The sequence below is a fragment of the Tigriopus californicus genome, chromosome 5, assembly GCF_007210705.1.
Source record: "Tigriopus californicus strain San Diego chromosome 5, Tcal_SD_v2.1, whole genome shotgun sequence".
In the NCBI taxonomy this organism is placed as follows: domain Eukaryota; kingdom Metazoa; phylum Arthropoda; class Copepoda; order Harpacticoida; family Harpacticidae; genus Tigriopus; species Tigriopus californicus.
This window is the reverse complement of record NC_081444.1, coordinates 13101319-13124593: the sequence shown is the minus strand read 5'-3', so window position 1 is coordinate 13124593 and position 23275 is coordinate 13101319. Positions and strand designations below refer to the sequence as shown.

At 41.3% G+C, this 23275-nt stretch overlaps 2 protein-coding genes and 1 long non-coding RNA gene across 4 annotated transcripts in view; 1 reads left to right on the top strand and 2 right to left on the bottom strand.

The window, feature by feature from the left end:
* The window catches only part of LOC131880712 (uncharacterized), an 11669-nt gene extending 227 nt beyond the window's left edge, over window positions 1-11442 (top strand). The window contains exons 2-3 of the long non-coding RNA XR_009373289.1: window positions 5445-6131; window positions 11100-11442. This is a non-coding gene — a long non-coding RNA (uncharacterized LOC131880712). The remainder of the gene's footprint in view (window positions 1-5444; window positions 6132-11099) is intronic.
* LOC131880710 (uncharacterized) lies at window positions 11384-15365 on the bottom strand. Its single transcript, XM_059227394.1, has 7 exons — window positions 15070-15365; window positions 13137-13355; window positions 12782-12969; window positions 12286-12469; window positions 11935-12098; window positions 11596-11679; window positions 11384-11521 (listed from the first exon to the last, which is right to left on the bottom strand). The coding sequence occupies exons 1-7, from the start codon at window positions 15263-15265 to the stop codon at window positions 11459-11461; spliced, it is 1098 nt and encodes a 365-aa protein (XP_059083377.1). The 5' UTR covers window positions 15266-15365; the 3' UTR covers window positions 11384-11458.
* Window positions 15366-18349: 2984 nt separating this feature from the next.
* LOC131880627 (putative gustatory receptor 28a) lies at window positions 18350-22837 on the bottom strand. 2 transcript variants are annotated; one of them, XM_059227305.1, is made up of 8 exons: window positions 22697-22837; window positions 22310-22620; window positions 21400-21840; window positions 20413-20726; window positions 20103-20298; window positions 19774-20016; window positions 19443-19601; window positions 18350-18862 (listed from the first exon to the last, which is right to left on the bottom strand). In XM_059227305.1, the coding sequence occupies exons 2-8, from the start codon at window positions 22547-22549 to the stop codon at window positions 18752-18754; spliced, it is 1704 nt and encodes a 567-aa protein (XP_059083288.1). In that variant the 5' UTR covers window positions 22550-22620; window positions 22697-22837; the 3' UTR covers window positions 18350-18751. The 2 variants fall into 2 exon arrangements, with proteins under 2 accessions (XP_059083288.1, XP_059083290.1); XM_059227307.1 differs by having other exon boundaries at window positions 22310-22627; window positions 22697-22825.
* Between the last annotated feature and the right edge of the window lie 438 nt (window positions 22838-23275).

Sequence of the window (23275 nt, the reverse complement as noted above, 5' to 3'; positions counted from 1 at the left end):
TTGGCAGGAAATGGACCGGCTTGTGCTCAAACTAGCAGACCTGATGGAAATGGATCAGGATTTTGCTCCATCCGACAAACGACTTCAAGGAAGAAACTGTGTGGGATGCAAGAGTTAGAGCCGTCTGAACCTAAGGGATACTCACATTACTTACATACCCACATACTACATAGTGCCCAGACAATCCATGAGCTCCTTGGAAGAAATGTCATTTCGAAAAGATACAACTAAAGGTGGAAAGCGTCTCTTTGGGAACACCTTCTTCGAGGCAATGCTCGAAAGATAGCTCGTTGATTGGCATTTTCACGGCCTTTCGAAACGGCCTTTGTTCGATTAGATCGAATCCGGCGAGATCTCTTAAAACCAAATCTGAGTACGCCCCAAAATAATCAAGTTCTCTTCTCCAAAAGACATTGGCAAAGTACGATGATTATGTCACCCAAATTATCGTGGTAGTAGTAATCTTTGGTCATAGATAAGGGAGGACCAGTAATTCGTTCAAATTTAGTAACCAATTGCAACATAATCGGGCCCAATTGTTCTAAGGGCAACGATGTTTTGCTCGAGGAACCTTGAAACCGGCCGGTGGTCAAGGAACTTTATGTGCCTCTTGATTTTTCACTCTCAGTCCATCAAATCGCGTTGTACAGCGAGCAGTTGGGCCTAATGCTTTCTTGCGATTCATTAATGGTGTTCATTAATAGTTATTAGTTGCTCCATATCCAGTGTTGTCAAAAAAAGATGGAGATTAAGTGTGCTCGTTTTTGGCATACCAAACTCTACTTATAGAAATACGCTCCGCTACCATTACAAATGAGAGCTTTAACACTAGTTATAGGATAGCGATTCTGACTCATTTCAATTGTTCACAAGGGGGATTCCTGGTGAAATCTCACTAAAGTTTCATTTTCCATCACATTTTTACTATTATATAATTTTTTGTTTTGATTTATAATTCATCAATTTAAAAAGGTGTTTCACGTTTTCGCCTTCGGCACACGCGGTTACTCTGCGTTCGGTCATAGACCACTAGAATCACGAGTTCCAGTGGTCTATGGCCCAAACAATGGTTGAAGAACCTCGCAACGTTGACTTGAATGCAGTCTAGATTGGAATAGCTTGTTGAAGTTTCGTGAATACTTTGATGTTGATTTACAAAAAGTGCTCAATACTTATGCAATATGCTGATGGCCCAAGAAAACTCGTTCAAATACATGAAGCGTTACTGAGCACATGAGCAGAGACAAAGAAGAACCAAGAACAAGACCATTCTCATATATATGCTATTAAAGTTTCAGAAAGACAGTGGGCAACCTCACATTAATGTTTTTAACATTTATCTATTATGAGTACTGATGAGAAGTTCTTTTTCAATGCATGAACTGGTCTGGTTTCTAGTCTGCAAAAGCCCTTAGTGATTACAACGCTGAAGGGCCAAGCATGAAACCATGTAGAAGTGATAACTAATTGCTATTCAGGGAAATATGAGTTGTTTGGGAAGAACCTCCTTCTCTTCGGGTAGATTCAGCCGTACGAAAAAAACACGTCGGACCAGGTCAATTATCCTCGAAAAAGATGGCCGAGGTTCCCCGAGAAAGACGGCTCTGGTAACTCTGTGCTACAACTAGGCTAGTCCAGCCGGTCTGAGTTTAGTCTGTAGTCGTTGTTAGTGATGGGTCGACTCTACAGCCGCTCCGAGCCGGGTTTTCAAGACAAATTCAATTGAACCGAATCAAAACAATGAAAAGGTCGACTCTTTTGATGAATCACCCATTTACCTATTTTTAGCATTCATTTTTGCAAAAAAAGTTGTTTGATTTCTTGTAAAAGCATAATTTTCGTTCGTTTTTCTGCCAATTTCTCATTCCTGAGAAAACAACTCATAAGTCGACTCGACTCTTTTTTATGCTCCAACTCCGACTTTCGAGCCGACTTTTTTGGGCTCGACCCATCATTAGTCATTGTGTAGTGGTCTGATGACGCTTGCGCTAGCGAGGCTGGTCACAAGCTGGCAACTGTTGTTGTTCTTTTCAACGTGTTCTGCATTTTTCTCGAGTTAACGTTCAAGACGAAATGTCCAAATATGGAGGTTTCGATAACACCAGCCTCATCGGGGTCATCGGCGTCGGTGTCATGGCCGTCATCAGCGTCGGTGTCGTCGGCGGCGTCGTCGGATTCTCCTTCGGGTGGACTCAGGGCTTCATGGCGGGGGCAGAGATCCGAAGGGCCAATTCCTCCCATTTGTCCAGACGCGGCCCAGGTTAGGGCTCCAGTGGGACAAATGAGCCGCTGCCTCCGCCTTCGTCTCCACCTCCGCCCTATTCAGGATCCCACTCACAAACCTCAGTATGAGGTAGTTCACAATGCTCTTATTCGTATTTAGAATGAGCACGAATCTGTGTTTGGATTACGAACATCGTAGTTTTTTATGCAGCATTGGTATTATTGTGATATTGATAAATCGTGGTTCAAAATGACAAATTGAGAATTTTGGTGATCTTCGTGAGCGAAGCGAGCATTTTTACACCCCCCCCCCATCCATTGAAAAGGTTCATTGTGTCAGAATTGGTATTCTATAATTGCTCTTAACCATTGGTTGGGACATCGACTGTTTAAATCTTTTGTTACGACACTTGGTCATGTCATGGCGTAAAAATAAATGTAAATATGGTTTATACGCATTATACAAACCAAACAATAGTAAATATATGTAAAAGAACAATGTCAAAACGGTAAAAGCACTTGGAGTATGCTTCCCCCCCGTTTGGACTCCCATGACCGCAGAAGGTCTAAGTAAGATTGAAAGAGCGCAGAGGAGTTTCACGCGAAATATTGCAGGCATGAGCCATATGAGTCAGGGTTGGCTAAAACCCACATGTTGGATAAAAAACCCAAAACCCGCCCAAAACCCGCCCATGGGCGAGTTTTTACGAATGGATTAATTCGCAATCTTTCTTTGGGTTTCCTTCACGGATTTTTTTTTATTGCGTCTCAAATGCAGTGGCTTATTTGCTCCAGTTCTTTGACTAATGCACTAACCCTAAATCAGCTGGGCAACTATCAAACACTTTTTACTTCTGCTGTTGAAAAATTCGCCTCTTTACTTCTGAAATGAGACAAGTCGTCTTATTCCCCCTCCAAAGTACCTCTATTGGTATGGCGTTACTATTTTTAAAAAGTAAGGTAATGGAGCACTTTTCTTAGCAAGTTTGGTTGTCTTTGGCTCAAAATTGAAAAAGGGTCTAACTTTAAAATTCGATTGAAAATTAATAAAACCCGTCCAATTAAAAAACCAATTAAACCCATCAAGCAAAAAACCCGTCCCACCCGCCCATTAAAACCCTAAAAAACCGCCCCGGGATTAACCCATTTGCCAACCCTGATTTGAGTTATTGGAATCGGCTCAAATCCTTGGAACTATACATTGTGTAAAGAAGATGGGAGCGCTATATGATTATCTGCATGTTTAAATGCCTGACCAACCTTATGTTCAGGGATGTTGCAGAGCGGCAAACTTATACTCATCATCGGACCAATTTTTTATCAAACATGGCCTACTGGGAAATCATTCCAAAGAATCGATTAGAAACCAGTAAAAAATAGTTGACTAAAAGTGATATCACAGTGAGTATGACTGGTATTGTTCAATGCACATGGAAAAAGTGAAGAGGGGAATTCAACAGATTTTTGGCACTTCCGGTCGTTGATGGCATTGATCTGGGAGCCGGACAAAGGTGCTTGACCGCAAATACTCTAAAGGGATGTCGGGCCAAGGACAATAGGGTCTTAACCAGTCCTTGACCAAGAAGGACAATTTGTGTGCGGACATCACCTCCAGAAAGGCTAAGTTCCCAACACTGTTGGACACCAACCTTGCCAGCCCGATGGTGAGAGGCTCGGTTTCACATAAAGAATTCGTCCATGATACACACTCAGCCAAATCTTGGTGACACTTTAGAAAAGCCGCTCTAGCAACTGTCAAAGGCCAAGGAACAAAACAAATTAGAAGAGTGAGGGTCCAATTATGTATAGGCGGCCAAGCTTCTCCTAAGCTCATGCACTTGCAGGTATTAGCCCAGGCTCTCTGGTTCAGAGGTCCCTAAGCTTTCCTTGTTATATGGCATTGTCTCCCAAAAACCGGTTAATAACTCTCATGCTCATCGATCAGTCTCGGCAAAGATATTTCTTTCCTCTCAAGTTTATTATAGTAGTAATCCATGAAAAGAAGCTTACGGCTGAACATCATTTTATTGCCTTGAATGTACGATAGTTCATTATTCATCTTGTTTGACTCTGGTGGGTGGTTAGTCATTATTGGTTCACACATTGATGAAAATGGGTTCTGTCTTCTATCAGAAAGAAAAGGAGAAAAGTAGTGGAAAGGTGGGTCGCACGTTTTGTGGGAGAGAGGAAAAATAAATGATCCATCCTACTGTCGGCTCTTCAGTGTTCTCAGGGACCCCACGAAATGTCATTACAAAACTTCTTTCAATGGAACAAAAGACGGGCAGGTTGTCACGTGGGTTTCAAGGGTCCATTAGCCATGTTTGAGAGCGGCCCATCCAAGGTCTTCTTGATGTTTGTGTTTGTGGATGCTCGAGTTGAGTGATGCGTTGATTAATGAATAAATTGATGATGGTGCAGCCTATTGTGTGATTCATTTCCAAGGTCCAGATATTTTTTGGTAGATGGTTCCTCGAACTTTCAATTAGTCTCCGGGTAAAAGCACCGCAATTTTAATCTGAGGGCCGTTAGTTCGTAGTACGAGTACGACGAGAATACCCTTTAGAGTGAGAGCCAGGTGAGACTTGAAAGTCTTCCACAGCACGCACTCTAAGGGTTGGCAGGCAGCTTTCCCCCATTAACTTGGGTGGAAGGGACGCCTAACTTTCTAAATGACATCAATTGGGCTGCCGACCAAGTTTTAAAAAGCCACTTGAAGATTATTTTGACGACATAGTTAATGCAGTTCAACGAAAAACATGCTTACAGTTGCCCGAAAGAGAAACTTGAATTGAAGAAGAAAAGCGTGTTTCAGTTAGTTTGCTTAAAATGGATTTTTGCCACTGACATTCTCAACTATGGCTTTGGGTCGATATTGGATTTGGCCAAGATGAATCAATTTCAATGCACCTTCAATAAAAATTGAAATTACTTAGATTTCGGAAAGTAAATGATAACAACTACCTTTGAAAAACCATTTCACTGTTCAAATTGCTTGAGAGTCTCAGTGGTTTTAGAATTTGAGGATGCGATTAAATGGCAAATTCGAGTTTAGACCTAGTGCAATTATGGTTCAAGCCTTTTGCATCATATACTGATCGTTTCAATGTCAATGTTAACTTGTCTAATTTCTCTTTAACAGGTATTGATTTAGGCGTTGTCCTAATCAATAACGGAACTTAACAGCCTAATGTACTCTATTTCTCTTTCCTTCTCTATAGGGTCCAATCAGTATTCTCTTTAACAATTGGACGTGCCCTGAAATGCCTTCTTGACCTTGGATTCACTGTAGAACCCCGGGCCGAAAACTGACAGCCCGGGCCCATAAATTGTCTTTATGGCCTAGCCTTCAAGTTCTTGCCCCTTTCTGAAACTTCATAAGCCGCCAAAATGATCTCCCGATCCAGTTCCTCGTACCAGCCTTTAGAGAAGCAAAACCAATCCAGCCGGAAGAACAGCATTGAGGAGAGTGAAGGTCATGAGCTGACCAGCATAGCTGTGATCTCCAGTCATCCTCTACGTTCCAATGCCCATCCAACGGTTAATACCACCGCTGTGTCCAGTGCCAACCATCACCATGACTTGGATTTCACCATGTTCAAGTCCGAAGAGAAGACCCAATGGACCAACTTTCATTTCGTGATGTGCATTGGCATCATCGGGTTCTTCGTGTTCTGGGTCATCCTCCTGGGAAAAATGTACCTGCCACCTGAGCTTCGCGTTTGGGGCCTGATATCTTCGGGCTGGAACGGGATGGTCAAGTTCACTCTGGGGGAGAGTAATGCGGCCAATTCGACCTCGAACTCGACCTCCGTTGAGTTGCTATTGACGCCCCTGACGCTGGACAATTCGTCCAGCCTCTTCACACAAGAGTGATGATGGAACCCTCCTCCTTACAGAGACGACAGGTGAGTGAGTAATTTCATGGTAAAAGAGCCAAGGCCGGTTGAGATCATTATGTCTAAACAGTGCAGTAATCATAGACATCTGCTCGATAAAAAAGAAGCCATCTTGTCACCAAAAATGCGTAGGTTAGATCTTCAGTGCTGAGAGCTAACCATGACGGTCGTGTATCCGCCGTTCAATATAAAAAAGCCAGCCAGGACAACAGATTGTAGCCACTTGCCATGTTCTCAAAATCAGTTTTACACTCGGGAACAGAGAAACTGCAACATCAAAGGGCCTCGTGAATTAGATGTAAGTGCCATCATCATAAACTTTAGCTAAACTTGTCGTCGAGATAGGCCTGTCTCCGTTTTCAGATTTGTTTGCCTGGTAGAGGTGCTTCCAATCTCTTCAGAGTGTAAAAAGCCTTCATTGTCGACTGAGTGCTGAAAATGGAACATGGAACGCCCAGAGGACGCATGTTCTTCAGCAAATCCATGGTCATTGCTTCTTTTGTGTCTCTTGTTCAACTTCGAGATGGTTTATCCTCATTCCACATCCAATCATTTTGGTCTCCGAAAAGGACAGCAGCCTTTATTTCATGTCGCATTAGACATGCTAGTGGCCAAGAAGGAGGACTGTACTAGATCTCTCTCGACTCTCGGCTCAAGTGCCAAGACGATGGCTTTTTTAAAATGGGTAAACTTTTGATGAGCCCTCAGATCTATCTACTGGCACTCTCGCTCTCAGGATCGCTGCTTTAGCGTTTGTTTTTGGACCAATACTGTATGTTTCTTTGGCAGTAAATGGACCGGCTTGAGCTCAAACTAGCAGACCTGATGGAAATGGATCAGGATTTTGCTCCACCCGACAAACGACTTCAAGGAAGAAGCTGTATGGGATGCAAGAGTTAGAGCCGTCTGAACCTAAGGGAGACTCGCATTACTTACGTACCCACATACTACACAGTGCCCAGACAATCCAAGAGCTCCTTGGAAGAAATGTCATTTCGAAAAGATACAACTAAAGGTGGAAAGCGTCTCTTTGGGAACAACGTCTTCGAGGCAATGCTCGAAAGATAGCGCGCCGATTGGTATTTTCACGGCCTTTCGAAACGGCCTTTGTGCGATTAGATTCAATCTAAGGCGAGATCTCTCAATGCCCGCGTTTCGCTCCAAGTCCTTTTTCGAACATTCATTAAAGTGAAATGGAGTGACCCAAATTTGAGGGTGCATTTCCAAGCAATGGAAAAGCGGATTCTGAGTGGATCGTGTGCGCCGTATCCAAGACTTGAGCTCTTCAATTCTCAAACGTGGCTCTGGTTGATCGTTCATTCCTTTTGTACTCACAACGTTGAGGCCTTGACGTACGTGGAATGTGCATTTTCTCAGGCACCACTACAGCACTAAAGGGAACGGCTTCTTGGCTAACAGACCGCTTCAAAGCTGCTGTAGGCGATCTTCCACTTAATGCAAGCAAAACTTGAGGCTGAAAATGGCATTATACTGCACTCTTATCAATTCCTCAACATCGTTTTCTGTTTTAGATTCTTTCACATTGAGAGCGCTTTCACTTGTTCTATAATGTTGCAACAATCGGTTGCTAACAATCTTTTGTAATTAAAACACAATATTGCCATCGATAAACATAGGGTCAAACTTTTTTGTAGAGTAATTCTGGCAAATGAGTTATCAGCGTGGGTTAAATTCTGTTCAGCTTTATTTCTGAAGTTGAGATCCACTTTATCGTATACTTTAAGCTTTACATGTCATAGCCTTTATCCTAATCATTCATAGTTTGGGTGGAAATAAACCAAATAGAGCCACATTGAAATGTGTACATCCACCTGAAGGGCCATGGAGGTCCAAATATTAGATGTGTTTTCCTCATTGGATTTCCGAATATCAAACATTTACATAGAGCACACAATCTAGCGCAAGATATTTACTACCAAGACCGGATTTGAAAGAATAATCAAGAATGAAAGACAAGACAGGAAGTATGAATGATGACTGAGATGCATTTTGCACGAAATTCTGATATTTCAATGTTTACGAAATGCTCGTAAAATGGAACGGGAAGCAACAAAAAAAGGTGCAGGTTGAATATCACATTTGCTTGATTTTGCATCGCCAAACCAACCCATGTGAATTACAATATCATTTTGAGCTACATTTGAAACATGGAGGAGAATGCAATGAATACTAGTTTAGTCTCAGACGAGACACGTTCAAAAAGGTGGTACCATGTTGGTTAGTTGTTGGGGCTCTTGGAGGGTCTTTGTTTTCAGTTCGTGTCTGGAAAAGTTATCAGTTTCCCAAAACAAAGGCCAAACTCGAGAACGCCTCGACATTCAGGATATGATATAGTCGATAACAATTTCCTAGAGGCCATTAGGCTGACTTGCTACCAGCGCTTTTCTAGCGGCCTAATCAACGAGGTTAGAAAGCGTGAGAAATCTGGAACACTGAACAAGAGACAAAGACCGTTCGTTCCAAGCGTTGTGTTCTCAAGCTCAAACAGATCTAACGAAGAAATGCATCATCTGAGAATGGACGATGCGCGAGCGTTTCAAATAATATCACGCGAACATGCATTGGTTGTACTTTTTGTGCCCTTCAAGTCAAAGGCAGGCCAAAAAAGGACAGCCAGGAAACTTTCTCCATTTCCAGATTTTGCCGGGATGTGTCAGGATATGTGGCGAACGTTGGGACAAGGAATTGGGCGAAGGCGAAATCTAGGGGCTTTTCTGCTTGCGCAGTTCCTGCTCTCCTCCTCTGAATGCTGCTTTTCAGAAGAGACATGGTAGAGTGAGCATGGAAGAAACCCCAAGGACCACTCCACTCTTGGACGGGTCTGTTTCCTTGTTACCACGGAGTTTAATTGCATTAGTGAATACAAGGATCTCTTGGATATTGAATACAGCTAGAACTTCTGGCCCAGTTCATTACTGTTCTACGAAGTACAGTGGAAAAGTACGATCATTATGTGACACAAAGTACCGTGGTAGTAGTAATCTTGGGCCCATCTTAATTTGGTTATAGGTAAGGAAGGGCCAGTAATTCGTTCAAATTAGTACTCAATTACAAAATAATCGGGCCCAAAAGTTCTAATGGCCACGATGTTTAGCTCGAGGAACCTTGGAACCAGTGGTCCAGGAACTTTATGTGCCTCATGTTTATTCACTCTCGGTCCATCAAATTGCGTTGCTACAACAAAACAGCTAGGCCTAATGCTCTCTTGCGACTCATTAACGGTTTTCATTAATACTCATGAGCTGCTCCATATACACTGTTGTCGAAAAAGATGGGTTCGGTTAAAGCTTACCAGCCTCTACTTGTAGAAATACGCTCCATTCCGATTACAAACGAGAACCACGACCATTGGAAATTCCACGTTATGCGCAAAGTTATAAAGGAAGGAATGGCTAATGTAAATGTTTTTGATAAGAATGATATTGGATGTAAAATTCATTACCAAATCCAAGAAAAACTTAACAGATACGTTTTTCAGTTGAAAGTGAAGTGCTCCATTTTTTTGAAAAGTCGAAAGGAAAGCGAAAGATTGAAGCTGTGGCTTAGGAAATCGGATGAAGGTATTATGCAAATGCTGACGGTTGCAGAAAAAAGAACCACAAGTCGAGAGGCTTCTCGAGCATGCCCAATCCTAAAAGATTACCTAAGAGGTCTGTCGGGATAACACTCGCTGAAGGTACAAAAAGGAGCCAACATTGTGCCTTTGTAGTATGACAAATCTACCACGAGATCCAAGGTGTCAAGATGGGGATGTGCCAGGATTAAGTACGTACACTGACTTCACATTCTATGATGAATACACCCAAGGACCCTAGAATGGGGTTCCAGTAATAAACGACGGATTTCGCCGTGACAAAGACCCATTCAAGATGAAACAAGGCCATGATATAATGGAAAAGTGGACAATCGCTTGTTAGGTCAGGTTTCCCCTACAACTTCACGGCCCCTTTTTTGTATTCCCTGTGGTTTTGTTTTCCCACGATGTTGCCGAGGCATGCGTCTACAATTTGGTTACCCTTGGTGTTTTTAGCCCAAGCAGCTAATGTCGCACCAGTCTGAGTTACACTTGAGAAATGTGTTCCAAAAGCCAAGACCGGTTATTAGAATGCCTCGCATTCCTCACCACCACTTGTCCAGCAAAACAACACGCCTCACGCCATGACGACAGCCACATCAACAACAGTTGCAACTTTTGTGGATATCGTGGGGAAATAATGTCAGATGGCGTGATGGCCTGACTTGGTCCCATTGCACTCGAGAACGTGAAGCACAGATTGGTTTTACCTCAACAGCTCAAAAGCCTTGGCTCCGAGGCAAACTCGAGTGCCCTTGTATTACATATACCTACATATAACATGCTCTTCATATGTTTCTATTCTCACTTCACTTGCCACTTCTGGTGGCGAAATGCACTCAAGCTCACTTGATTTACTTGATAAGACTTTATATGCTGTGTAAATATATTTAGTCGGGGCCTTCCAAGAAACGACAAGGGCGAAAGAGCAATGTAATGGAATAGCCATGAAACGGGGTGGGGAGTATTCATCTCATATATATATAAATATATAGCCATCTACAGTATTTTGTCTCACATTTAACAAAAAACAGCCACCAAACAAACGATGATGGTTAATCAATCTTGGCGCCTTTCGGCGGTCACTGCACCACATTTGACGTGGAACCGGTGGCAACTATAAATTTTTTCGTTCTGGTGTCGAGAACGAGCAATAAAAAACAAGTCATTAAGTAAGATCCATGAAGTAGATTGGACCCTAACGAGTCACGAATCTGTTCGCCATCCTATTCCTAAGACCTACAGGCAAACTAAAGAACGCTTGGAAGCGGATTTGGTCATTGTACTCCATCTATTTTGGAATATTTGGTGGGCAAATATTTGTGTTAATGGTATTACTGTCGAGAGCGAGGCGTAATAACAAAGCCTTGGTTTCCTTACAGGTATCATTCAAAAGCATTGCGTGGATCACCAAGGGCCAAGAAGGCCTCCGATTCGAAAACGGGATCGCCTCCTATTTATTGTTATCCAGTGGAAAGTTTTGAGCGTTCCACAAGAGCTGATCCTGATCCCAGAACAAGTACCCATAAACGCTCCGCGGAGTCGAAGCCACCTTATACATAGATATATTTTGCAGTCACATCACAGTTTGACCAGATGATTCATAGTAATAATTAGATACTTTCTCTCCCGATGAGATTCCCATATTAACCATTCTTTCACATTCAGTATGTACTGTTTGTTGATCCTTTCCCTCTGACATTCAATAAATTGACAATTGACTCATCATTTCCACATTAATTCAAGATCTCTTCCAATGGGCGTGCTTGAACAACCACGCGTCTTTAGCTTGCAAGACCATATTCTGGAATGTAGAGCATATTTTTGTAAAGTGGATGGCCTTAGATCGTTGGCCTGCCAATCATTATTTATCCTTACCTGACATCTAGACACATAAATCGAGAACAGGGCCATTCCCCCGACAACTGAACACAATTGAAGAACCAGGAAAACGCTGGAATCCTGAGTGAAGACACAATAATGATTACATTAATCATGAATGAAGAAGAACCTTCTCAAAAGGCCAAGAAAATTGGTTTTGAAAGAGTGGACAGCAAAACGTGTCGAAACAGTGGAGAGAGGATTTTCACCACTCTTCACTGGATAAAAGAAAACTCAAGGTTGTCACAGATCCGTGTTGTGGCCATTCGTCACTGTATGGCCTTCGTTGTATGTTCTTTATGGCCTTCAAAGGCCGTATCAAGACTTAAGCCTTACCAATGGCGAATACTCCGCGAACCCTATGGCAGTAATGGTGTTCCAAAGTTGAAGGATACTTAATCCCGGATGTACTTGGGTGGCCACACACAACACGAAGGAACCACAAATCAGGTAAAGACCCAGCAATGCCAACAGCAGAACCAATGGCACCCTTCTGATATCTGCAAGCAAACCTCACTTCAAGTCAGGGCATCATCATAGTTTCCTCTCCCAAAGTGGACAATCAAGAGCTGTATAAATATTGCCAGACGATGATGCCTCCAGAGCTGAGCTGAGCCATAAAATAAATCGTTGTCAAGCCTTGGTGCAATGCAGAGGACCATTTGCCTGAGCAGTGACTTTCCTTACCTCTTAGGAGTGACATTTCTTCCCCTCGGCGAACTCTAATTTCATTTACAAAATGGTCTTTGGAGAGGCCTTCACGTTGGTTCGGGTCGTTATTCTCATCCAGTTGTGTTTCCAGAGGATCTCGTTGCCCACTTGTAGCAAATGCTTGGATAGGGAGAAGCCATGCCAAACTTGTCGCCTTTTCCTGGAGAACAAGGAAAATTGTGGATCAAATATGTTCGGCTCTAGCACTAACACCAAGGGGATTTAGGTGGACAAAGGGAAACGAGTCTTTCTGTCTTTCTCCTCTCCGTTCCCCAACTTTGGTAGTTCGTTAATCCCGGAGTCTATCTAGAAGTTACCCAGACCATCATGTGCCTACAATACCTTGCAAACGAGAGGTACCCTCATCGAAGAGATGCCAAGGCCTTGTGTTCTAGCTGTGGCCGACACCTTCTGCTGCTGAAGGCCTGAAGGTTATTGGAACAAAAGGAGAACATTCTTAAAGAACATGTACCTGGGATGATACCACCGGCAATTGGTCTTGATGGTAATTTGTGATCACGAACGACAGCCACTTGATACATGTCAAATGAACAGCCACAATCTCGGTGAGCAGGGCGAAGAACACGGGACAGAGAATAAATGAGGCTATTAGCATAAGTGCCATGCCAACCGGGGACGACGGGACCAAGACACCAAATCCTGGAACATTCATTCACATATCGTGTTTTACTGCTACGAGATTTCTTTACTCGACTCGTGTTGTTACTAGGCCTTCCATCCTAGACCATTGCGTGTGGAGGGGCATTGCCAATGGACACTATACGTATAAACGGTGACTAGAGTGAATCAGACATTGAGTTATTTACCTGCCGAGCTGGCCACGGAGAAACTGAATAGAAGAGCATTGGAAATGGTCCATGCCTTTTGGCCCGAGTAGGAATGCACTCCAGCCTCCACAGCCTCGTGGAGTTGATCCTCGAAGTTCATCAAATGGTGTCGAGCCAAACTTTTCCAATCGGACTCGGACAAGGTTTTTGTTTCGTTCCACAGAGCTTCGATAAATTGCCTTTGCACCCTTTTCACTCCTGAGGCAATAAGAAAGGATGAGCAAAAACGTGATGATGCATTTCGTGAATGAAGATATCCACCAAACACGTTGTTGGATGAAAAATTGAGTTGATGTTCAGCGAGTTGTTAACGACTTTAGCGCGTAACTTTTTATCGCACTCAAAGAGGCAATTTTTCCACTAGTGAACTGTTACCTTTGGTGCCTAACTAGACCATGGGGTACCCAATGTCATAATCTAGGATAACTTTTTAAAGTATTTCGTGTTCTTGCCAATCTTGTTGACGCCTCAGCTTTAGTGGGTTTGAATTTGCGCAGAACTCCACATTGAAGTGCTGAGTGATCGCTTTCATCGCAATACAATAACAGTCATTTATGGCCCCAAAACTATTGCTTGCATTTAAGTACGAACCTCAAAGATATGCTTTACATATACAAGCACTTTGGATAACAATGGCTTGTTCGGTTCTCAATATTGATCAAAATTTCAGAGAATGGTTTCTCTGACAGAGAGTGGTTTTTAAAACAAGTGTTACAAGAGCCAAGTGAGGTGCTACAAAAGTGCTATCATGTTATGCTGATGATTTAGCTTACAGCAACTTCAATCTGCATCACACGTGTAGTTAAATTCCTAACTTGGAGGGGGAGGAAAATCCATGCTAAATGTAACTCCTTTGGACATGCCATGAATTAGACCTCAGTAAAAAGGTAAAAAAAAACAGCAAAAAAAGGTAATGAAACAGTTCAAAATTTGACAAAAAAGTAGCAAAATCAGTCACAAAAAGGTGGGAAAAAACAGTAAAATTTGTTTGAAAAAGTAAAGAAATATGTAAATTTTGATAAAACTGTGCTCAGGAGATGATATCATAAATTTCATCTGTTGAAAAAAAAAAGCAAATGCATGTTTTTGTAAAATGAATAAGAAGCTAGGTGCCGTGAGATTTTTCGTCCATTAAGACAGTTTTGGATTTGATGTGCAGTGACCAATCTTTAATCTCATGGGAAGGATTGCTCACATTTATAACCATATTTCAATTTTGTTTTCTGCTTTTTCAAGACTTTTTTAACAAGTGAGCATGAAAAATGTCAAAAATGTACAAAAAGAAAGGATTCCCCCCCCCCAGAAAACGACGTTTAGGTTATATGTTCTGTTCAAAATGTGCCCGAAAAAAGTAAAAACCTAGGTTTTAGGTTTTTAACTTCTTTTCTCAGGTGTAGAAATGATCGAAAAAAATGATTAGCCTATTGGAACGACCATCACACCAATCAAGAATATGTTCATTAGAAGGCTTGCTCATAAAGCTCAAAATGCACGCTTTTTGTATACTGCGTTAAATTAGGCACTTGACCGAGACATTGGATTCGGACAAAGTTGGACTTATTATTTTACCATTTCGATGCTTGATGGTGATTTACTCAGAAATTTAAAAGCTATAATTGTGTTGGGGAATGAGTAACTACTAACTACCCTAGGAAACATTAAATTTGGCAATGCTGATACTATTTGGACCTTCTGAGCCTGATTACCTTTCGCCAAAATGACAGACTGAAGATTCGTTAACCGAACAGAAAGAAGAAATCATCTTTTTTAGCCTTAGAATCCATGGTGCCATTTATTTTGCCAAAGATTCTCATCTCGTTTCTTTCCAGGGCTCATTGAAGTGAAAAGGTCCAAATCTTTACGCTAGAATATTCTGTCATTGTACTCAAGGCATAAAATATTCAATACTCACCGCATTTGTAGGAGGCCTCATAGTTGGCCTCGATCGTTTGCATGGCGATGGCAAAAAGAAGCCAAAGCGTTGAATTAGCAAAACCAAGTCCGAGCACAGAAAGAAACCGACGAATGAGATCTCGCCAAATCCATTGTTCTCGTGCCCACACTTGTCGAATCGAGGCCCATAACGACGAGGGTTTCACAACAGCCATGGTCGTTGGGTTCCAATTCAGTGGGACAGAATGAGATGGCCTTCTCTGTTGAGGCCTTTAAAGTTAGACTGGGCCCAGCTGACAAATCGAAAACTTGGACCTAAGCCAAATTGAAAAAAATACAAGGCTGTTTATGTAAACATCGTCTCAATAGAACGCATGGAACAAGGGAACATCATTGATTTGAAGATGAGTCTACAATTACGAAGAGGTAATGGAGGACTAATCAGGCTCACCCCAACAGGATGGTTTAAATAGGTTGAGTATTTTCATTGTAAACGTTGCGTGAAATCAAGGTCTGCTCATGGAATGAATTAGGCTTCTTGACGAAGAATTCGCACTTTTCGCGATACTATTTAGAAGTAGAAGTAACCCAGAGTTGGAAAATGGTAACATTTTCTCATAGATAATCAAATTTGACGTAAATTTTCCCTGTTTTCATCTTCAAGGTAAGCTCTGACAAGCTGCGCAAAACTCGATGGGGGTCTGGTCCTAAAAATAGATTCATTTCTTTTCAAAAGCCATTTCATCTTTTGTTGACTGCCTTTCCCTTCCTTAAAACTTCCTTTGAGCGCGAGGAGCTCGGCTCTTGATTCTTATTTGCTTTCATTCTACTGTGTAATGAAATCCACTTTTTCCCCAAGCCTCTCAGTGAAATAAAGAGCATCATGCGTAATTATTTTCCAAAGCAGTTAGGCGAAAGTAGCCTGGAATTTGTCGGGTCAAGTCGACCTCGCTCCATGTCTCATTGAGGTTCTTAAATCCGGTTTTAGGCAAACGACTCACATCAATCCCGAGCACGCCGAGCAAGCAATAAAAATGCAAAATGTCGTGCTTAAACATATGTTCAGAGTTGAGAAATGTTAAGAAAATCTACGTAAAGGAAAAGTTGATCAACATCTTGTTAATATAGCCACGATTAAAATTGCATATTCAGACAGTCTTGAAGCTCTATTGGCTGACGCCCATGCGTCGCCAAAAAAACGAAATTTGCTCCGAACATATTTTCTTCAGTTTAGCCTTTCATTGGACTGTTTTGGGTAGATCGAGAAATATGTCTTTAGACCCACCCAAAAGTTAGCCCAAATGCTAGACCGAAAACAAAAATGCTCGGACAGCTCGCACAAACCTGTTTATTGTAATGTGCCAGAAGGGAACATTTGCAGATAAAAGAAGAGACATAAAGGAGTAAAATTCAAGCTTGTTGTTTTTTCTGCAGCTGAATTGGTAACTGAACCATAGAAGAAGTAACGTAGAAGAGTAAAAGTCGAGTTTGTTCTGTTTTTTTACTGCAGCTGAATCGATATCCAGTGGACAGTGCAACTCGAGCTGATGGAAAGCAGCGCCTCTACAATCAGAAACCATACCCTAGCACCCGGCCAGCTGACATTCATTCGCTCTGAAAACTAGTCCGCCTGGCTAGCTCTCATTGCACTCTCTAGGAGTTGCTTTCTCTATGACTGAACCAGTGTACCTCCAGCGCATTGAAAGCAGCGCCTCTACAATTAGAAAACATACCCCTTAGCAGCCGTTCAGCTGACATCAGGCTGACCAGGTAGCATTTTTCGATGCTAATTTTTGAAAATTAGCATTTATTCAAAGCCGCTAGCATTGCAATTTTTTTATTAGCATTGTTCTGTTTTTAGCACCAAACTAGCATTATTTGCATAGTCCAAGCATTGTGAGATCTTGTCTAGCATTTTAGCATTTTTCTAGCATTATTTCACTTCATCATTTCAAAACATGACCAAAAGGGAAGAAAAGCAAAAGAAAAAAAGAAAGTGAACTACATTTGGCGGTGTTAACAATGTTCTTTCATAGGATCACTTTCCCGTTGAATGAAATTTATACGCTGTAGCCAAAAAGCTAATTCCACTGTTTACTTTACATGAAGGATGCAAAATGATTTATTCTAATTGCTTCTCAATGCAAAAGGAGGTTTAGCCTAATTTCTGTTTGTAAACAGATTTTTGGCCCACCAAAAGATTTTGGGTTGGCTAACACAAATTAAACAATTGATTAAAATGGTCAGTGAGTGTTTAATGAAGAAGTACCAATCATTAAGTAAATGTAAGTATGGGTTAATTTCACTATAAAATTCAAACAAACATACATGTTTTGGTTAATGACATTGTTCTCCGAAAAGTATTCCCCCCCACATTTGAGGTAAACCAAATCACAAGATTCCCAAATAGCAAAAAAAATCAATATAGAAGAGATTGACAACAATTGAGCTCTATGGATAAAGAAACTTATTGCAGCTCTTCCGCTTTGAAGCATGATGCACGATCAAAAAACATTTTATCCTATTTTTTTGATCTAATCTCGCCCAAAATGAACATTTTTTGCCGATAAGACCAATTTTAATTGTGCGTAAAAAAAACCTTGTTCAAATCCTGAATATACATTTTGCTCAAATAAAACTTGTCGCTTTTTGGTGTCCCCTTCTAAGTCTCAGGGTTCAAAATTAGGAGAATATCATAAACGCAACTGAATCAATTTTCACTGCCAGGTTTTTCTTTAGATTTTTGCCTTTTTCAAATGTTTTTTTTCTAAAAGTATAATTTTCAAGATGTCGCCTGAACATATCCTGTCAAAGAGTGCCAAATATAATTGAATTGTGAAACTGAAGTTCTTTATGAGCACCATGAATACTTTGCTTTTCTTATAAAAGAGTAGCATTTTTCTAGCATTTTCGAATTCCAATTAGCATTTTTTTAGCATTGATTTTGCACGAGCTAGCATTGCTGGCTGAAAAAAACCTGGCCAGCCTGGCTGATATTCATTCACTCTGAAAACTAGTCCGCATGGTTGGATGGCTCGCATCACGCTCTCTAGGTTTTGCTTCCTCTATGATTTGGATGGGAATGTGTTGCATATGGGTTTTCTATTTGTAATTTGTAGAGGCTCTAGTAATTTGGAAGTACATACGTGTACCAACAACGATTCAGACTTACATCAGAGATGTCAGAATTACCTCGACCGGCAATCAAAACTCGCATTAAAAGAATAGGAGACAAATTGTAGATTAATTAAGAAGTCTGTGACACTTTTTGGCCTACAATAAAGTTGGTTTTTAAACAATTGTTTGTTCATAATGATAAGAATAAGTTTATTGACAAAAAATATGGACACACGCTGGCATGCTACAATGAATTTCTTATAAGGTAGGCAAAAAGTTCGGCACATTAATCTTAATACTAGTGTATTGGAACATTGAGATATAATGATGAGTAACTCACAAGAATGTTTGAAATCTTAAGTTTAGCTTGAAATACAGGAACTAGAGGGTTAACGCTTAAGTAACAAGAAAAGGTCCTTCATGTCCTGCTATCATAAATTGCGAGCAATATCACAGATATAGTTGAGAGTCCTAATTACAAACACAGTTATTAATCGAGAGGAAAAATACAGCCCCAGAAGATTTCTTCAATGACAAACAAAGAAATGCTGAGGTACTAATATGAGGAGTTTTGTAAAACAGTATTAGGATGCGGTCTCCCCTTTGGTCTTGGCCATATTCATGGTGGATATCATGTCCCGAGCTCGTTGAAATTGGACCATAAAGAAGGTAAACACGACGGCCACACCAATTGTCTGAAAATAAAGCAATGATTGTTCAATAATTATGATCGATATGTTTGCACAGAATATCTGACGGTAATTATGTCATTATTGGGCTCTTATGTAATCTCCAAAAGCTCAAGGGGTATTCAATACGCATTGTGTACAAAATGTGCATTAAAGCTGATCAAAATATGCAAAAGAATATGGTCTTAAAAATGCTTAAAAATCTACTGATAATTTCATGAAGAATTTGTTGTAAAACCTGAAATATGGGCTAAAAATCGAAAACAAATTGAATGCGAAATATCTTGAGAGTAACTCTAGAGACAAATATCAGGGGGATAGAACAAAGCGCAATTCATTATTCAAGCTAGACCAATTTACATTGCATTATCATATAATTGTGTTTGCGAGTTTCACATGTGTGTCGATAAAGTAAATCAAAGTAACGAACTGAGAACGTACGAGCGTGGTTATTAATCTACTGAATACTGCTGACATATACATATTTCACAATTTTTACGTTGGTGCTAGGGCGAAAAAAGGGAATAGAGAGCCTCTTACGTTACAAAATGCATATTTTTGCTGTCTCTAATGCTTAAATAATTACCTTCAGGATCATGTTGCGTCCCAAATTGAAATATCCGGCGGCCGTTAATTTCGGGCATTGGTGATTCATCTGGATGGTCAATTTTTGGACCTGCCGTTCCAAACGAGGACTCCCATCCACTGTTGAGACTTGACAAATGGTCAAGAATGGTTGGCGGGACTATAAGAACAAGACACGTTTAGCTTGGCTGCACAGTAATTGACGGCGCTCCTTTGGGAGGACCAAATGGTCTACTTTTTACCCTCTTCAACTCAATGTTCGGCAACAAATTTATAATGAGCTTCTTATTTTTTGTGGGCATTCAATCTTTTAACATTGAGACGGAATTTACCTGTTGTTCCACAAGTTGGCCCCAATGGCCCACTAAAAAGATCCGAAGGGCTGATAAGAGGCCAAGGGCCAAATAAGGCCAGTAGAATTTCGTGTCAATGGCCGCCGCTGCGAAGAAGTAGCCAAACATGACCACGAAGATCACACTTGTGATGATGTGAACCAAGATTTGAAACCCAAGCAAGTGGTTCACTTCATTGGCCAGAGCCATCATATCAGCGTGGATCCCGCGTAAGATATCCATCTACAAAGCAATCAGTAAGTATTGGTAATCGGATCAGTGTATAACTCATACTCAAGTGTTTTTTTTATTTTTATTTTCGGCCTTGCCTGAATGATGAAAGTGTTCTCCTCCTCTTTGGTTAGTTTAGGCTCGTCTGGACTTTTGAGGAACAAGGCCAAAGGCAATTCCTTCTCATTCAAAGACTTCTTGGTCATAGAAATGTCTTCATTTGCTGGTTCAAAGATCTGATCAAAGCGGTGTTGTAAGATGTTATGCAAGATGTGATTGGGCGGAGTTTCATTTCTGAAGAAAAAAGTTGAAGATTCCATTTAAAAGAGGAACGCTTTTCATCCTCAAAACGAGCCTTCAACGAATGAGAGGCTTTTTTGTTACTATATGTTCTTGAATGAGACCTACCGAAATGTGGTCCATGGTTTGGTGATATGGACCAGGATTTTGTTGATCATTCGATATCGTTTACACATGACCATACTAAAGTGAAGGTACTGCAGGTCCAACACAAAGACCAGACAATGGGCTAACATCACCGAGATGAATAGCATCAGATCAAACATGGCGCTGTCATTGAGGATTGTGTAGAATGACAGACCATGGATGACCAAAAGTATTCCCAGAAACACGATCCAATACAGGGTTTTACGCTTGATCTTGTCATAATGCTTCCCCTGGAGCTCCAATTGGGCATCAATTTCTGACAAGCCCATGAGAACCTTCAAAAATAAACCAGGCGGATTGTCACCAAATTTGTCTGATATGAGGTGATTACTTGATCATAGGTATGTTGTTCAACTATGATTGAAGATGAAGCGCTCTTAGCTGTTCATGAGTAAGTGGCAAGATCGCCTAAAGGGTTTCTACTTTTTTGCCCCGGGTTAATGACAAGTCAATATCAAAACTGATTTGTAAGAAGACATTCTACGTAACTAACGCTGCAAGACACGAAGTCATTTTTGGGGGTTCATTAAGGGTATCTATTCTTAAAGAATTGTGACGGCAAGGTTAGCTACGTATGCAACAGAATCTATTATGTTTGGAGCAATTTATATCTAATTTTGCATTAGATATATTTGCCACTTTGTTCAAAATATATGTGCCGTAGCAAACGTCTGACCGTAAATATTTGAACCAATGCAGTAGCATATATTATTATCTAGGTTTGGATATATTTCTTCTCCTCTGTTTATCCAAATGTGGCGTATTTTTTGTTTGAAATACCTCTAATTACTGCCCCTCATGCTACAGTCCTCCCCTCTGTATAATTAACTATTGATTATATCAATGGACAAACCAACCTTCACCGTCATCAACAACCCACATGATTGCCGTTGACGGCATCAACTATCATTAGTCATAACAATGATATTTGATCCAAATTCAATTTACCTCTGCAAACGAGCGGCATTTGAATACACCAAATAATAAGGCCACCAAGCTGCCAACCCACGTGCACGAAAGGTACGTGTCAAACGTGCACCGGCTCAAGAATCGCAAGTGGTAAACGGTGTCATTGTCCGGGGAGATGGATTCATCTCCGGGAAAGGCTCCGATTTCCTCCACCCGAAGTCCGCTGACCACGGCCAGACCCACCCATCCGATGAAGATCACAAATGTGTAGAGGTTAAAGTAGCTTTTGCATTCGTTTTCGGACTCCTCCTCGGTCCAAATAACCGGGAGCATGCCTAAGGTCTTGGAGACAAAGACCACGGGCCCAGCGGACTTGTGGGCATGATCCTCGTAGAAGTCTTCAAACTCCTTTTCCAACAAGATCTTGGTGTCGTCCTCGTCAAAGTTGATCACCTGATCAGAATCATCGTCAAGGATGTCCTAGGGAAACACAATTTTGATATACCTGATCACATACTAGGGCTGCTCAACAAATGCAATTAGGATTAGCAAAATGAAATTATTTTCTATACAACAGGGAGCGCAGAAACTAATGCTATGAATTGGTTAAAGAAGTTATCTTGAAAGTGTGCGCCAAAAGGTCAAAAGGTGGCATCAACTCGTTCAGAAAGGAAAAAGACACCTAGTAAAAATGAACAAAAGTAGAAAAAATCACAGGCAATAAAAAGGCGGAGAAAAATCCTACTTTCATCACAAATAAACGGACAAATCAATAAAGACCTTGTTTTGGGCCAAAACCGTGAAACATACATAGGTACAAATAAAAAAAGAATGATGCGAGCATTGCGAATGGAATAGAATTGAAATTAATTGAATTAGTCGGAGCAATGCATTTACATATTTTGAGTAACCTTACTGATCACAGAACAAAATAAGGCTAGCTGCTTACCTTTTCGCCTTCAATAGTCCAAATGCCCGGACTACCTCCAACGTTTCCGGACTCCTTCATCAACGAATCTGGCGGGGTATGATATTGCATAGGTGGTGGAGGGGCCAAGGATCCGGTGGTTCCAGGTCTGGATGAAGTCTGCCCACCCACGACTGTATTCGCGACTTCCACCCCATTGGCGTGATCCTCGTCATAAAGGACCATGTTCGGGGTGGAAGGCCGAATTTGGCTCAAACTCATAACTTGTCCTAGCGCTTGAATTCGGTTGTTCCCCTAACCTAATCGTTCACTGACATTGCTTGAGCAATAGCCTGTAACCTGTAGCCAAAGAGGACTAAATACATATCGCAAATGAATCTTAGATGGTGTTTCTAATCTATTTGTTACCTGGATGAGACAAACCCTATTGCAACACAGTCCACTCACAATGACCGTTGATCAACAACTGGGATCAAGGCAAACGTAATCGAATGGTCGTCGGTTGCCCATTCATGTCACTCGAATTGAGGTAGCTGCATGCGGTGGAGCCTTTCTTTCTCTCTGTCTCTCCGGCTATGTCTCACGGTAAAAACCTTGGCCTTGCCCGAAAGGCTGCTTTGTAACTTTCATTCAATGGCGGCTGGAAGTGGTAGTGGGACAAGTTGCCAGGATACCAAAGGCTAAATAATAGGAGTTTAACCGCTAGACGAAGGTGATGATATATTTCAATGGAAAGGCCCAAGTTGCATAGGGAATATTGGAGCGCTTCAGGAATGGGTTTTGCTTTCTCAACAGAGCTTGTCCAAGTTCAAGTACGGTTATGAATTATTCAGATTGAGACAATGAGAACATGACAAGTTCTTCGGCAATTGGGATCCGTCAGACTTGTGAGGGCCTTTCTTGTAAGGCTATAATTAGCTAACTTATTCAACCTTTTTGCGTCTTACATATCACGGTATACGTACTCAACGTCGTCTAAAAAATGGG

Coding starts and splice junctions, on each gene's coding strand:
- LOC131880710 (XM_059227394.1), bottom strand. CDS start 15,265: ATGGCTGTTGTGAAACCCTCGTCGTTATGGGCCTCGATTCGACAAGTG. Junction 12,470..12,781: donor TGCCGGTGGTATCATCCCAG/GTACATGTTCTT, acceptor CTTGTTCTCCAG/GAAAAGGCGACAAGTTTGGC. Junction 12,099..12,285: donor AGAAATGTCACTCCTAAGAG/GTAAGGAAAGTC, acceptor GTTTGCTTGCAG/ATATCAGAAGGGTGCCATTG.
- LOC131880627 (XM_059227305.1), bottom strand. CDS start 22,549: ATGAGTTTGAGCCAAATTCGGCCTTCCACCCCGAACATGGTCCTTTAT. Junction 20,017..20,102: donor AGAACACTTTCATCATTCAG/GCAAGGCCGAAA, acceptor ATTGCTTTGTAG/ATGGATATCTTACGCGGGAT. Junction 19,602..19,773: donor GCCAACTTGTGGAACAACAG/GTAAATTCCGTC, acceptor TTGTTCTTATAG/TCCCGCCAACCATTCTTGAC.